Source organism: Alligator mississippiensis, chromosome 7 (genome assembly GCF_030867095.1).
Source record: "Alligator mississippiensis isolate rAllMis1 chromosome 7, rAllMis1, whole genome shotgun sequence".
Taxonomy (NCBI): Eukaryota; Metazoa; Chordata; order Crocodylia; family Alligatoridae; genus Alligator; species Alligator mississippiensis.
In genome coordinates this window covers 50,841,370-50,857,323 of record NC_081830.1, presented here as the reverse complement: position 1 = coordinate 50,857,323, position 15,954 = coordinate 50,841,370, and the positions used below count along the sequence as shown (strand labels likewise).

The 15,954-nt window shown below is 42.9% G+C and overlaps 1 protein-coding gene across 3 annotated transcripts in view; it reads right to left on the bottom strand.

The window, feature by feature from the left end:
• ACSL3 (acyl-CoA synthetase long chain family member 3) overlaps positions 1 to 15,954 on the bottom strand; it is a 140,564-nt gene that overhangs the window by 17,281 nt on the left and 107,329 nt on the right. For all 3 annotated transcript variants that reach the window (XM_006271176.4, XM_014602904.3, XM_019491800.2), the window contains 5 exons: positions 11,081 to 11,231; positions 9,597 to 9,720; positions 9,273 to 9,344; positions 5,814 to 5,953; positions 4,178 to 4,350 (listed from right to left, as the gene is read on the bottom strand). In XM_006271176.4, coding sequence (XP_006271238.1) covers positions 4,178 to 4,350; positions 5,814 to 5,953; positions 9,273 to 9,344; positions 9,597 to 9,720; positions 11,081 to 11,231 — 660 coding nt within the window. The remainder of the gene's footprint in view (positions 1 to 4,177; positions 4,351 to 5,813; positions 5,954 to 9,272; positions 9,345 to 9,596; positions 9,721 to 11,080; positions 11,232 to 15,954) is intronic.

The window sequence follows — 15,954 nt, the reverse complement described above, 5'->3', positions numbered from 1 at the left end:
TTTAGAGAAGTTCTCTAAAAAGTTGGACGTCTCGTTTATCTGGTAGGCCTCAGCTGCTCAGAATCTCAAACGTGTTGTCTTTCAGATCAGAGGCTGAGAGGAACAGAATTATGCACTTCCATGGGCAAAGGGCATGAGGGAAGACAGGACCAGAATATATCTTGTGGCTACTACTGGGGCAGGGGTGGACAAAATATAGGATGCAGGCTGGATCTGGCCCACTAAAGGATTTTATCTGGCCCACGGTGGGTCCCTTGGCTCTGCCTAGCCCAGGCATGGGGGGCAGCCCAGGTCATGGTGTATGTGGCTGGGCCGGCCACCCCCAGGCGTGTGGCAGGGATGTGGCGTTGGTTGGACTCCACTTCCTGGCAGCCCCTACAACGGCAGCTCCTTCTGGTCGCAACCACTAGCATCTCCACTGCTGCCAGACCTGGCCCCGCTGTCTGGGCACCACAGCCATGGGTGCTAGATAGAGAGGAAGTGTGGGTAGGCGGGGTCTCCATGGAGACTGCCCCAGGACCGCTGCAGACCGCTGCAGGCACAGCATGCTCAGTCAGGCAGATCGGGTGGGCAGGGAATGGTGTTTGGAAGTAGGACGGGTGGGCAGGGGCCAGGTCCAGGAACACAGGGCTGCAATGTTGTGGGGCCAGGGCCTGGGGCACAGCCATGATCTGCTCTCCATATGCCCCTGTCTGTGGAACAATATCTGTCATAGGAACATATGGGGAGTGGATCACAACTCCGTCCTGGGCCCTGGCCCCCAGCCGCACACTGTCACTGCCACACGATCCTAGACCTGGCCTCTGCCCACCCGTCCCGCTCCCAGATGCTGCTCCCCACCTGCCTGTGGCCCCATCCCATCCACCTGGCCGAGCATGCCCTGCCTGCAGTGGTCCTGGCTGGTCTCCATGGAGACTGCCCATCCACCCACTCCATCTACCACCCCCCTGGGATAGGTGCTGAGCAGACAAGCCCAGGGCCAGATAGGATCAAATGCCTCCCCACCCACACAGCCCCAGTTCAGCACCTCCCCAGACTGCAACAGCACAAAATTCCTAAAGTGACCCACCAGCCAAAAGAATTCCCCACCCTTGTGCTAGGGGTAAAAGTCTCCAATTAAGGGATCAGATTAAAAACACCCATAAGCCAGAAATAAGGCAACTGTATATGTGGATGATTATTCCAAGGAGAACCTGATGTTTTGCAATTCTATATACCAAAAAGGACATGCAACTCCATCTTCTGCCTAATGACAGATGTCAAATTCGATGTCTCCTGAATATAATAAGGATGCAAGAGGTATCCCTCTACTAAAATCAAAGTGAGTTTTTGTTTGCGCTTCAAAATAAAAGGAGAAGAATATGCTGTCCACTGTTCAAATACATCTTAATTTTTCACTGGCAAAAATAAAAAGTTGGCTATATAAAATTAAAACTTAGCATAATTTATACTATTCCTAGATACCACGCGGTGTTTTGACAAATGTATATATAATAGATAATGTCTGATATACTTACTTTTCTACCACTTTTACTGTGTGAATTTAGATGCATTTTTTAGGTGACCACATTTTTCTAAAATGAGCTGCCTCAAGTTACCTATGCATAGACTTTTAGAATGTATCTAAAGAAGTTGCCTGATACTTCTTAAGTGTTAAGTACCCAGAAGCTATAACTGATTAATTATGACATTTATAGAATATGAATAAATGTGCACTGATTCAGTTGAATATCCAGTGGTATGCTCTAACATTCTTATATATAATATCTTACGATATTATCCACGTGACTTTGGAGAACCCTGGTTCAAATTAATTAACTACACACCTCTGACAACATCCCTCAGGCTTTGCTCACTAGTCTGTCTCCCTCAGGGCAGAGTTCCAACATTTCATAATTGTAAGCGGCTGAAAACAGCAGCATTTTTAAAAAAACAGTATTCTGACATGATTTTTTCTGTCTTTGCTCTAAAATGCAAAATCCCCCGAGTCTCAAGGTAGACAATATTTGGCCTTGGGCCACTGACAAATCTAAGGTTATATATAATCTTATGACCCTGCAAGTCTAAAACTAGAAATACTGGAACATTTTGGAAAAGGGAAACATTCCAAAGGATCCAGTTAAAATATATGAATGACACTTTTAAATTATGGTAGTTTTATTCTGGAAATACTAGTTTAGATTTTTATTTTTTTTTATTTTTATTTTTAGAGAATTTCCCTGTTTTTTCCTAGGTCACTTCAATTTAAAAAAAATAAAATAAAATGCTCATTAACTACCTTAAAAACTTGCGTTTCACACAAATGGTGAGTCAATTCATAGAAACTTATTTCAGGTTTTAGCTTTTTTGAGGGGAAGAAAAAGCACAGCACAGCACATTGAGCATTAATTACATTGGATACTCTTACAAATAGCAAAGAAATGTATTATTAGCAGGGTTCTGGGTTTGCAATTTCCCATGGAAAAAAAGAGTAAACTGTAGATTTTGCCTTTTACCAAAGGCAAACTTGGATTTCTCATTTTACTAAAGAAATCCATGGATTTTGCTATTTTGCAATGAGCAGCGGCAAGGAATCCCCGTGTGGCCCTGCTGTCCCCAGCCATGTTGGGTGACACCTGCTGGGCTGGGGAGGCCCTAGGGGAGGGAAGCAGGGCAGAAGCTCAAGCCTGCAGCCTGCACTTGCCCCAGGTACAGATCTGGGGGGCGCGGGTCCCACCTGCCCCCCGGGAGAACGCACGGCAGCGGGGAGTTGGCCTTTCCTTTCCCCTGGATGAGCTACCCGTGAACCCCTCCTGCTCCCTGCTGGGGCCCTGTAGCTGCACATTGCAGCCCTGGGCCCCAAGCCCCACTTGGCTGGGCAACAGTCTCAGCCTGTGCCTGCCCCAGGTACAGATCTGCAGGGCATGGGTCCTCCCTGCCCCCTGGGAGCACATGCAGCAACGGGGAGTTGCCCTGCCCAAATCCACAGCAGGGGGCAGTGGGGGCAAAGGGCTGCAGACCCAGGTCTATAGCCCTGGCAGCTTGGGGCCTCCTGCAGCAGGGTTGGGGGAGCAGGGGCTGTGGGTGGGGAGTGAAGGGCACTAACAGGGCCAGGGGGGTTGTGGGGGGTGCCTTTAATTTTAATCACGGATTTTGCGTTTTGGAGCAAATAATTTGTGATTTTTTAGCAGAGAATTTGTTTGTTTGTTTTTTATCAGGGAAAACCAGGATCCCTGATTGTTAGTTAGTATTTACTGTTATTCAGGTTTCTTTAAAGCAGGGGTGTCAAACTCATCTGGCCCTCTGAGCCAGAACTGTGGTGCAGGACTAGTTCAGAGGCCAGATTAATGGTATGGGACCAGCACCACAGGCTGGATCAGGCCCACAGATACTCCCCCCTTCCCCCATGCCAGATCCGGTAGATGTGGTACCCACCATAGCTGGTCTGGGACCCATCGAGAAGAGGCCCGGCATCCTTGGTGCTTGGCTGCAGCCACAGGAACAAGCCATGGTGAGGGGCTTCTTCCCCCTCCAGCAGCTCCCTTCTCTCCTGGGAGTTCGGCAGCCAAGCTGGCGAGAGCCATGGCAATGGAGCTCCAGCATCACCAGGGTCTTTCTGTGGCAACAGCCAAGCACCTGGACAAGAGCTGCAGCATTGGCACTTCAGCAGCACTGCAAGAAGTCTGACACCATGGCTTGTCTATTTGGTGGCAGCCAAGTGCTTGGGCAAGAGCCGTGTTGCTTAAACCTCCAGCAGCACTGCAGGAAGAGGCCTGGTATCATGGGCATTTGGTTACCACTGCAGGAACAAGCCATGATGCTGGGGTTCTTCCTGTGGGGCTGCTGGGGCTCTAGAATCCTGGGTCTCACCCAGGCACTAGCTGCCACTGCAGGAAGGCTGGCTAGTTGGGACAAAAGTTTGTGAACTAGATAACCTGGCTCTGGGGGCCATATGTTTGAAACCTCTGCTCTAAAGCATCTTACTTGCACACAGTTCAGCTTTCCCTAGCCGAATCAATAAGGCCGACTTGATTCAAGTCTTAGAAATTGCGTTCATTACATTATATTTCAAAAAATTTGTGACTACATATACACAGCAATGTTCATTTACATATTCTACCTCTACACAAAACAAAATCACTGCTGGAGAATATACAAACAGAGACAACAGTTTTCGATGAGCAAGGTGAATACTGACCATCAGTGATCGTTCCAGCCCCAGAAGATTCAGTTAGGCCATATCCCTGTCCCACAGGACAGCAGAAACATATGTTCATAAATCGCTGAGTTACTGCAGAGAGTGGAGCTCCTCCACACAGAAGGATGCGAATTCTGCCACCTAGCAGCATTTGTACCTTCCGAAAGATAAGGCTAAAAAGACAAAAAGACAACAAAAGGAAATTTTTATTGTTTGGGACGGGAAAAACCCCCCTAAAGCTTACACCAAATGTATTTCTTAATTTGTGCAATGTAATGTAATTTTAGTTCCATGAAACAGCATGCTAAATTTTAAGGTTTTTGACAAAAATTCACATGAAAAGTTTTTAGCTTTTATTTTCATATATTACTTGGCAGGATGATGAAAACAGTCTTAGGTATGTATTATTGAAACTGTAAAGCCCTATAATCTGTTTCCTTATTGAACGTTATCAAATAACTGGATAAATTTACTGAGGACTAAACCATATACCTAGTTAGCAAAATCTGTATTCATTAGGGGTGCACCAATAAAGATTTTTGGGCTGATACCAATGGCTGATTATTAACGAGCCATATCGGACACTACCCGATTGCTGACAAGCAGCCCTGCAGCTTGAAGAGCAGCGTCCGACTGGTAAGTCTGTTGAGGGGAATGGGGGGAGGGGGGAAAGAAGGGGAAAAAAGGAAAGGGGTGGGGAGGAGAAAGGGGAAGGAAAGGGTGTGAGGGGGGCAGATTGAAGCCACCATGGTGAGGAAAGGAGTGGGGCTGGGACTAGGGCAGGCGATGCCCAGCTGAGGCAGTGCACGGGACGAAGCCGTGAGCAGCTTACCCAAGCAGGGTTACAGGGGGGAGGCTGCTCCTGCTGCTGCAAACACCCCTGGGGGAGGCATGGGGGGGCATGTGCCCCCCCCCCGACCTGAACACGGGGTGAAACCAGGCTGCCAGTGCGGTGCCAGGTTTTTACCCGGGGGGGGGGAGGAGGGGAGCTGGGCTGGGGCTGTGCTGAGGGCAGGGGCTACAGAGTGGACTAAAACCATGCCAGACTTCACTGTAGCCCCCTCCAAACCCCCTCCTCCCAGCACTGCCGCCACTCACCCTGAAAGCAGCCCTGACATCGCTCCGCGAGGAACAGCCCAACACTGCCTCGGCCCCAGCCTGCAGCGGCATCCCACAATCATCCCACGCATAGATCTGGGGGGGCACATGCCCCCTTCATACCTCCCCCAGAGGTGCATGCAGCGGCAAGAACAGCCTCCCTTCTCCCCGCACCCTCCCGTGGCCCCTGGATGAGCCGCTCACATCTCTGTCCCGCACCTCACTGTACCCGACTGGGAAGAGCCTGCCCCAGCCCCATTCCCTCCCTCACTGCAGGAGCCTCTATCTGTACCCCCCCCACTCCCCTCCCCCCCTCCCCCAAAGACTTACCGACCAGACGCTGCTCTCCAAGCTGCCAGGCTGGCCCGCATGCATGCTGTGGCTGCTCACATCTGGGACATTATTGAGCACATCAACCAAAAGAAGCCATTTGCCAATAATGTCAACATCAGGGTCAGCTCTCCTCATCCAATGCAACTACCATTTTGATGAGTACTTAAAAAAAATATATGAATAAAAACAGAATGGAAAAATGTACCTGTCACAGAGTGGTGTAGTGCAGCCTTTTGAAATCTGGTCCATTTTATAATTGTAAGCCAATATAAATAGATTCCGCTGGAAACTGGACATTTCATTCACTTTATTCATGACATTTTTGTAGATCCGATCCATAATTTCCTAATTACAGAAAAAAGATTAAATATGACTACGTTAATATCAATACTAAAATGCATTGCACCAAAAACCTATGCTCTAGAAATGGTAGTACAATTTCAAGCAACAAAATCATTGTCGTTTTTCCCTCTTCAATTGGTTACCTGGAGCAGAATCTGTCAGGCAGGTCAAGGAGTAAAATTTGAACAGAACACTATGCAATTCTGACCTACCTACTGATAATTAATGTTGTTGCTGACTGCAGCTAAAGTGTATTGGAGTCTATGCATCTCCTAACCAGTTTCTCATGTTCTGTTGGCAAATGTGATGTGGAAGCCAGTGTATCAGCTAGTTATCTCAGTATTTTCAAGTGCAATAGACAAGATTGTTTCTGCTTCTTATTTTAGGGGATAAATCCCTATACCTTTCTTGCCATGCCTTCATTACTAGTAGAAAGGGACTACAAAGGGACAGTGCCCTAGATTTAAGGTTAAATGGCAAGATATAGATTAACTAAGACTGTTATAAAGTTTTAATATACAAAGAGTATGGTGACTAAAGTATTTTATTTTAATAGGCTATTGAGATACCATGCAGTGCAAACTAACTTACTGCAAAAAACAATGTATTTTATAAATAACATATACTTTTCAAAGTATGCACATCTTCCCTTCCCTTCCTCCCCTTAAGCCTACAAATGTATGGAAATTTATCCCAAGGCCTATTTTCCACAATCTTTTTATGAAAAATTGGCAAACTCATTGTCAGGCACAATTCTTTTTAGAAGACAAGAGAATGAATTTTTCATGCTATTTACATTTTTAAAATTTAAAAATTTTAAATTTGCTTAAAATGTGCATGTTGTTGGACAAATGCACTAAAAATCTAGCCTGCAGATCATATTTAAATACATGCATGTAAATGACATCTAGGTTACCTACTGTATGCAGTAAAGAGTGACATAAGCTGAAATATCAGGAGATAAATTAAGTTTTTTCAACTTTTTTATACACATTTTCAAACTGTGTTGTCATCTGAAATGCATGAATGCTTTCAAATTGTAAGACAAACTCATAATCCTGGATGACTTCAATATCCATATCGGGTCACATCTTATAACTGGACAAATTGATGAAAATGGAAAAGGAAAGGGCAACAGCCTGTTACTCCAAAAGGGAGCACACCAGTTTTGTAATTATGAAGACTATATTTTAGCTCCCCATAAAACACTTCCTGGAATCACCCCTGTCCCAAATATTGACATTTGACTGCAACATTACCAGGCAAAGAAATATCCGTGATGTCAAGATTACCAAGCCCATGAAAGCACCATCATCTCATCTGTGCAAATTTCAACATACATGTCAAACCACCTACAAATCTCCAGAACAAAATGCCTTTGAAGAAGCTATATGTGACCAGATCCAAGGTTTATCCTTTAAACAAGAGCCACACAAAATGGCAGCTATCAGCTGAATACAACCTCTGGCATCACTGAAGCTAACTGAACATGCTTCAAGAAACTGAGCTGAATGCTGTTACTACAACTTTGATGGTCATTGAAGCCAACTAGAAATCCTAGAAGGAGTCTACCTACATTGCTGTTTTGAACCCTTGAGGTTATTGATGAAATACTTCAGTGTGCTGTTAATGGAATTCTTTCTACACAGCTTAATGTCTCAGAAACCAAAAAAGATGATCAAAAGACCTAACCTGATGCCATTCTGGGTGAAATGTACACAGCTGTCAGAGACTATTTAATCCAGTGTATCAAAGATCTCTTTTCTGTCAACATGGCATTAAGTGACCCTCCCAGAATATACAGAAATTTCTTTTGTCCACACACACACGCACACACACACACACACAAACACAAACACACACACAATTTAATATGCAACAATCATTAGGAAACCTCCTTATTAGACATTCCTTTCCAGATTTTTCCAAGAAAGATGCTGAACCACTTTAACTTGCCATGTCGCTGAGAAATTACTGCCCGAAGGCTAGGGCATTTCTAAAGAAAAAGGAACCTCAGACCTACTTGCTGCACAGCAAATATAAAAGAAATGCACAGAGCAGAATATTGTGTCCTTATTGCTTTACACAAGTCTTTTTTCACTATCAGCAGAAGGCATACTGACATTTCTACGATTTGCTGCCCTGACCAATTTACAGATTTACTAATTTCACTGCATTTTAAGGTTAGATAATTTCTTAGGGAGGTGATGTAGGAGCCATGGAAGATAGAGATATCTCCAATCTACATCTAGTAATAAACGATGCAAGAGAAGGCTGTATTCCTGCACCAATACTATTCAACGCATCGTTTGCTACCATATTGTTTCTTGCTTATATGATTTCAATAAAGGTATTCAAATTATAATCAAAACTGTTTAAACCCAAACAGCTCCAAGTGAAAAACATGCTCTAGGAACATGTCCAGGAACTTCTATTTGTTAATGACTTGGACCTCGTACCCATTCCTAGGAACATATGCAAGTCATCATGGACTGCTCTGCTCTCATACATTCACATTTTGCACTATTAGTTTTAAAAAGAGTGGGGTAATAAACCAGTCTATTCTTAAAAGCCAGTCACCTCACTGGATGACAGAGGCACTAAGTTGTACATTAATTCAGTACCGAGTTGCTCTCATATAAAATTCAGTTTCCAAAAAAAATTCTAAAAGCGGCAGAGTCTTCAAAATTATGGATTAGATGTTAATGTTGTAGATAAAACGGAAAGTCTAAAAGATAGCCCTAACCTCTTTAGTCTTGTGAAAACTGCATAAACCATAGCTATTAAAAATCCATTTGACTGCAATTTAAATGGTTTAAGAATAATAAAGAAAACAAAAAGACAATATAGTCTCCTAAGCTCCTTACTGATCAGATATGCTAAGTTATAAGTATTATGATTATGGAGATACAACAAGGACAGTCTTCTTATGTTGTTAGGATGTCTGATAATCAATCACCTCTCCAAAAATAACCAACCCTTTTATGGACAACTGTGCTCTGGTAGCCATGTCTATGTTCAGCATTTAAAAGATGAAAGGGTTGTTTAAACACAACCTTGAGTCAACGATGCTCGTGGGAACAACAAACCCACACATGCAAGACATGGTACACAATGATCCAAGATGGTGCATTTGCTTTGAGAATTAACATATCAGGATGCAGAACACAAGCATCTACAACAAAAACAAACATCAGGGTCAGCTCTCCTCATCCAATGCACCTACCATTCTCAGTCCATTCTGCAACCATGTTTTAGACAAAACTGGAATTACCAGCCACCATTTGAACAATGAAATACCTTTAAAAGGTATTCAACTTACTGGTACAGCTGCCATCAGGGTTGGTCTTAGCACAGTAATATCTCCTTTACTTCCTTTCTTTATTTTTGAGGACTAAAAGAGAAAAATAGGTTATGCACAACATTTTATCATGCAAAAAGAAATACAATAGTTCACCTAAACTTAAAGAGTTTACATAGCTTTCACTTTAGAAGCTGAAAATCAGACCAGTATTGTTTCTGGTATATAATATACTGATTCATACTTTGAAAATAAGAAGTTTCCACCATTGCTTTCCTATAATATTTTGAAACAAATTAAGAGTGCTAAAAAAACCTCCTTGTCTGACATACATAAGCCACGTACCTGATCAGCTAATGTCTGAGGTGATGAGTAGCCAATACGGCATCCATGTGATAAACAGACAAGTTCAGCACTTAACTCCAGCACATGGGCAAGAGGCAAATAGCCAATATAGACATCTTTTTCCCTGAAAATAGTTTTAAAAGACACAATCGCACTGTAAAACTATTTAGCATTTTCAGGAGAACCATCAATCTTAATATAAACGAAACATCCTAGGGAACTAGAAGGGGTGAAAGAACGTCTGTATCTAAGAACTAATTTCATGTTATTGAGCACAAGGGTTTGTTTCAGAATTTGTGAAATGTCTGCTTTAAATTTGGGACAGATAAGCAAAGCACGTTATTTGCCTTACTTAACAGGGAACAAAAAATTCTAGAATGATCACCTGTAACTGAAGTGATAAAGAAATCTCAATGGGCACAATTCAATACAAGTCAAGTATAACCGCAGCAAAGGACTAGAAAGGGGAGTGGCCTATGATGAGATTTAAGCCCTCTTTGTCATGCTGGTACTGGACTTCTCCAAGACCTTTAGCATTCCCAGGCATAATGAGGAACTCACAGCGCTTTATGGAATCTAGGCAGCATTGGGTACTACAGCTCTGTCCTTATATACATCCTCAATCTCTTGGCTATTTTTTTCAGATTTTTAAAAGATTCAAAATATTGCCAATAAATGCTTTAGCTTTTCTCCCAGTAAGAGGTCATGCCCCTAGCTTGAAGTAGACAAGCAAATTAATAGCACTCTCTTTGAAAAAACCTGAAGAAAATGGTCCAGTGCCTGCTCACAAATGAAAAAAATTGCTCCTGTAGCACAATGCAAGTCTCTACTATAACAGTAAAGCTCATCTGTGAGAGGTGACACTTTCTCCAGGGCCAACCTGAGACTGGAAGGAGTTCCCAGAAGAACAAAGGACCAAAATTGTATCTATTTTGTTCCCTGTAGAAGGTACATGGTAGTGCATGCTTTGACCTTGCCTTCTCTAATAAACCTTATCAAAACAAGACATTCCACTGCACGTACTTTCCTCTATAAAAGGACAGTGTAAGGGAAAAACAGAACAAAAACATTAATCACGTCACTTTAAGCACTTCTGGCAAGCACTCTAATATATCAGAAAGGCGAGTGTGATAAAAAATGTGATTTAAGAATCCATATGAAACAGCTAACATGTTCAATAACAACTGATCTAGAACAGCAGTTCTCAACCTTTTTAGACTGAAGGCCCCCCTCAGAAAATGGCAGCTCTTAGTTTTCACTAATTTTTTGTGGGAAAAAAATTATGTTGGAAAGAACTCAGTCTACCATAGGTTAAAATATTTTAGCACTGTGAATTCCTAGCTGAAAAGTATTAACAAAATAAGCCAAGAGTTAACAGTGCTTACATCGCATGGTACCCTGGTTGAGAATCACTGATCTAGAACTTCATGTAATTACAACATGTCCTTATGAAAATTGTCTTGGGTTTGGTTACTGATACATACCCCAAGTGTGGAATCCTTTCTGCCATCCCAGTTATACCAGAAATAAGATTGCAATGAGAAATCATAACTCCTTTTGGAACTCCTGTAGATCCACTTGTGTACATGATTACTGCAATATCTGAAGGTACAGGCCTGGCCTGCTGCTTGTTTACTGTAATTTTTATTTAAAAAAATACACAAAAATGTGTAGAAAGCATATAGAACTTTGACATCTTAAATACTAATATATATAACATTCCTTATTCTGACAGACAGCTAGACATTACTATTTTATGACTTTTTACATTCACCAGGCCAGCTTGTGGCCAATTCTGTATGCCTTCACAAGTAGTAAGATGAAAGTTATCCCCAAAATTGTTTACTCCAGGTGCACATGCTATATAGCTGTAACAAGGGAAGAGAAAGCCTCTTGTGAAGCTTCTACATACCCTGCACACATATGGATGGAAGGGTATGTGGTGAGGGGAGAATAGACAGAGCTCTGGCTCCATTCACAAAGGCACATATGATTTCACAGAAATAGCAGTGACCCAGTGTATATCCCCACCAAAAAAAAAAAAAAAATTCTGTAAGAAGCTGAGAACATGACTGAGCCAATTTGCTTCCTGTATGCTCCTGGGCCAGAAGAAGGACTCTGTTCACTGGACTTTTACACAACTCTCTGGTTGAGCTCAACTAAAATCCTTAAACCACACTATGCTCTTATGCAACATCCTCTGTGAAACTGGGTGTTATTTATTTAAAATGAAAATCTCCATAGAATTCTGGGAATTTAGGCTCCAGTTCTGAACACATTTACGTGTCCTTTATGCCTATGAGTAGTCCCACTGACTAAGAGCAAATTCATCCAGCCCCACAGGCCAGATGAGGGAAATGGGGGTGCCACAGATCTCCCCACACACTGGAGCCAGTATGCAGGGCCATCCATTATGGGCAGCTCCTGCAGCATGCGCTGGCACCAGTCTGGAGTGTGCACTACATGCAGTGCCCCCCCCCCCCACAAGACTGGCCCTGAGCACTGGCTTCAGTATATGACAGGACCAATCTAGTCATGAAGCCAGCATACAATGTCAGTGCAGTTCACATGCATGAAGTTAAACACATCCATAAATGCAAGATAGTGGCTTTCATTTGCATTGTTTATAAAGTTAAACATATTGTGCAGATGAAATTTACCTTTCATTTATTCTTTTTGACCTTGAACATAAAAGTTTTATATCACAGGGAGAGCTACTAGTGCAATACCTATAGAGGAGGCTGACTAACCCATTCCATTATAAGGCTCTGCTTTTAGTCACTTATAACTGCCAAATTTCAACTGTTTGGGCTGAAATTTTCCATGCAAGGTGCCCAAAATTATGTTATTATTTCACCAAAATAAGTTCAACTGCTTCCCAGAATAAGTTAAAGGAAAGCATGTTGTTTTGTCCCTGTTACAAAACTGTTTTCTAAATGTTCGAGTAACTGAGGTACAAACAGGGAAACATAGGCGAATGGTAGGGGGTGCATGTGCCCCAACAGACGGGGCTGGTGCCCCCCCCCCAATGGTCGACACTGATACTGTCGGTAGGGCTGGTGCCACCCTGACAGGGGGCGGCTTCTGCAGGTGCCCCCCCAGATTCAGGAGGCATCAGTCACTAATGCAGGGAACTGAAATCCCTCAAGTCAGGTATAAATAATTTGCCTCCTCTGAAGAAACATCAAAGTCTGTACAAATTTTAAGATTCTATTGGACTTTGGCAACATATGCACTAACGATACCCAAACCCAAGCCTAAAATTGCAGAGTAGGACTTTTTTTTCCAGTAATAACCCTTCTGACAGCTAAGGAATGCAGCTTTGGACACAGAAACTGAACACAGAAAGGCACGTAATATTTCCACTGCTGGTGCACATTATGGGGGGTGGGGAAGATGAAGCTCCCAGGCTAGACTATAGCGAGAGAAGAAGCATAGCGGACAGAGACAAGCTGTCAAGTGATAGAGATAGGCACCAGCTGAAAGATGCAGAGCAGAAGCAGAAGAGGCTCTGTATCTCTGAGTAGGCAAGGAAAGAAGGGCCTGGAAATAAAAGCACACTCCTGTCAGATCCTGAAATAGGATCCAGGATTTCAAAGTCACTTCATTTCTCTGCTGCCTACCATTTCGGCTGTAAATGCTTCTAATAAAGCAGCATCTCATCCCTCTCTAGCAACTGGTCCAAGTAAAAGAAAATATCTTGCTACTCCTGTGGGGGGCTACACGCAGTGGCAAAAGCAGAAGCACCGGTGGCAAAACTGGAAGTGCCACCAGCGAAACCAGAAGTGCCCTGCTTTCTCCACACCTCTGTTGTGTGCCCCCTGGAGCCTTCCCGCGTACCCCTGGTTGACAACCCCTGCATTAGATTAAGAGGTGTAGGTTTATGCTGAATCAAATGGTTCTATCTCTACTAATGATCCATCTCAGAGCCAAGATGGTGGTTATAACCAAAATGAGTTTGGGGGGAAGGGGGTTGGTTCAGTTTTTGTAAAATGTGGAATACTACTATGTTTAAACTAACCTAACCATTGAATTCATCTTAAAATTCCAATGTTAGATACTCAAAAGTTACCAAAATTAGGGTGACAAACAAAATTATTTCAGCATCCCTTTGCATGTACTTTAATATAGACTCTTATTGCATGATCATATGCGATTTTTCTCCAGGGAACTACTACCTCATTCAGTGCCAGGGACAGACAGTGCACAGAAATTAAACAATTCAATATGAAATTTAAGGTCAGGATAGTCAACTCTCTAGCAGCAAAAATAAGATTAGACTTGCATAGCAAATAAAGCTGTTATCTATACAACCTCTGATTCACTTGTTGAAGAAAGTGAGAAATGCACAATGAAAGAGGAAGGAAAGTACACAAAAAGAAAGTATTTTCTTGTTTCTGCAGTACAATAGCATCTATAGATTGGATGTCTCTCCCTGAGCATCAAGAGTTCCCATACTTACATTTGTACATAATCTTGTATTTAGCAAGACTTAAAAAAAAAAAAGGGATTTTAATACCTAAAGGGACAGGGGTAGTTGGAAGTTAGGGACAAATTCAAAAACTTCAGCACTGAAAACTCTTGGTCTGCTACTTCTAAACCACACAAGAGCCTCAGTTTAGTCCAGGCTGAGCAATTTGGCACCTATCTCATTCCTAAGCCCAGTTGGGATCAAGAAACTAGGTGTTTCTCCTGAGGGGCTTTATCAGCAAGGCATTTTCACAGTACACTTATAGGGATGAGCATCACATAAAATGCAAGAGCTGTTTAATGTAAGATACAAGTCTCCCAAATGACTGCCCTAATAATTAGGCTACAGAGTAAAGCTCACTTTGGCTCTTGCTCTGGTCCAGTGAATCTTGATTTCCAGCTGTGGATAAAAGTAACACTAAACCAATTTAAAACAGGCTGTGGGGAGAAGGGGCATGAGCCTGGGAGAGGGCAATCCAATATAGAGTTTCATCTGCCCACTCCCAGAATTGCATAGTGCAACTAAAGCACTGTAACTACAAACCTGAATTAAACAAATTTAAAGTTACAACAGTTTAGTTTTGGTACCTTTTACTAAATCAACTTTATCACTGGGAGAGATGCTGAACAAACTTTCAGGCCAAAGTGCCCTTTTTCAGGTCATCTTTGCCTTTCATATATTTTCTAGACCATCACAGCTACAATGATGCTCCAACAATTTAGTTTCTACTTTTAATGGAATAGAACAGGGAGATGAAAAAGACATATCTGATCACCTTTAAAGCACTATAATTTTAAAGTGGTTTAACTATTTATGTCATTAAACATCCTCTTCTGCACAGTGGAGCAGCTTCAACAAGAGAGGTGAAGAGTGTCTCTACCTCAGAACAATCTATAAGCTGGTGGTCAGGGCACACTGTCTTGGAAGATGACAAAGGTGGGTCAGAAAATCCTCAAATCACAGGGAACTGAACTTGGGAGTCATGCATCCTGGGTGAATATTCCAAAATCTGGATAATCATAAGGGTAATTTGGTCCAACCCACTGAACAAATGCAGGTAATACCCCCCATCCTAGCAACTATGGTTTAAAATAAAATTGTGATTGCTTCTCTGTTGTTGCTTCTCTAGTGATTGCTTCCTGCCAGACCAACCTGATTGCCTTTTATGACCAAGTAACTAAATCCTTGGATGATGGTGTCGCCATGGACATAGTCTTTCTAGACTTTACGAAGGCCTTTGACACTGTCTCACCCCATCCTCATCAATAAATTAAGCGACTGTGGCATTGATGCCTGCACAGTTGGATGGGTAAAAAAATTGGTTGATGGGGCACACTCAGAGAGTAGTGGTGGACAGGCTGTACTCAACCTGGCGAGATGTGAGCAGTGGGGTACCCCAGGGCTCGGTCCTCGGGCCCACACTGTTTAACATCTTCATCAGCGACTTGGACGAGGGGGTGGAAAGCACGCTGTCCAAATTTGCTGATGACACTAAGATGTGGGGCGAGGTGAACACACTTGAAGGGAGAGAGAGGCTGCAACAAGATTTAGACAGACTACAAAAGCGGGCAGATGAGAATAGGATGGGGTTCAATGTAGACAAATGCAGGGTGCTGCACCTTGGGAAAAGGAATCCACAGCATACATACAGGCTGGGGAGTTCCCTTCTTGAAAGCACTGAGTCGGAAAGGTATCTCGGAGTCATTATTAACTCCAAGATGAACATGAGCTGTAGCAGAAAGCCCCTTTTTCTCTTGCCTGCATTTGCTCTCCCCTCTTTGGATACGTTTCTCTTTTTCTAGCTTTTCTTCCTTCCTCTCTCTTTCACTTTAAGATAAGGAATTGTGTTTTAAAATTTGCATGTGTGCATTTTGTATCTCCCCTTGT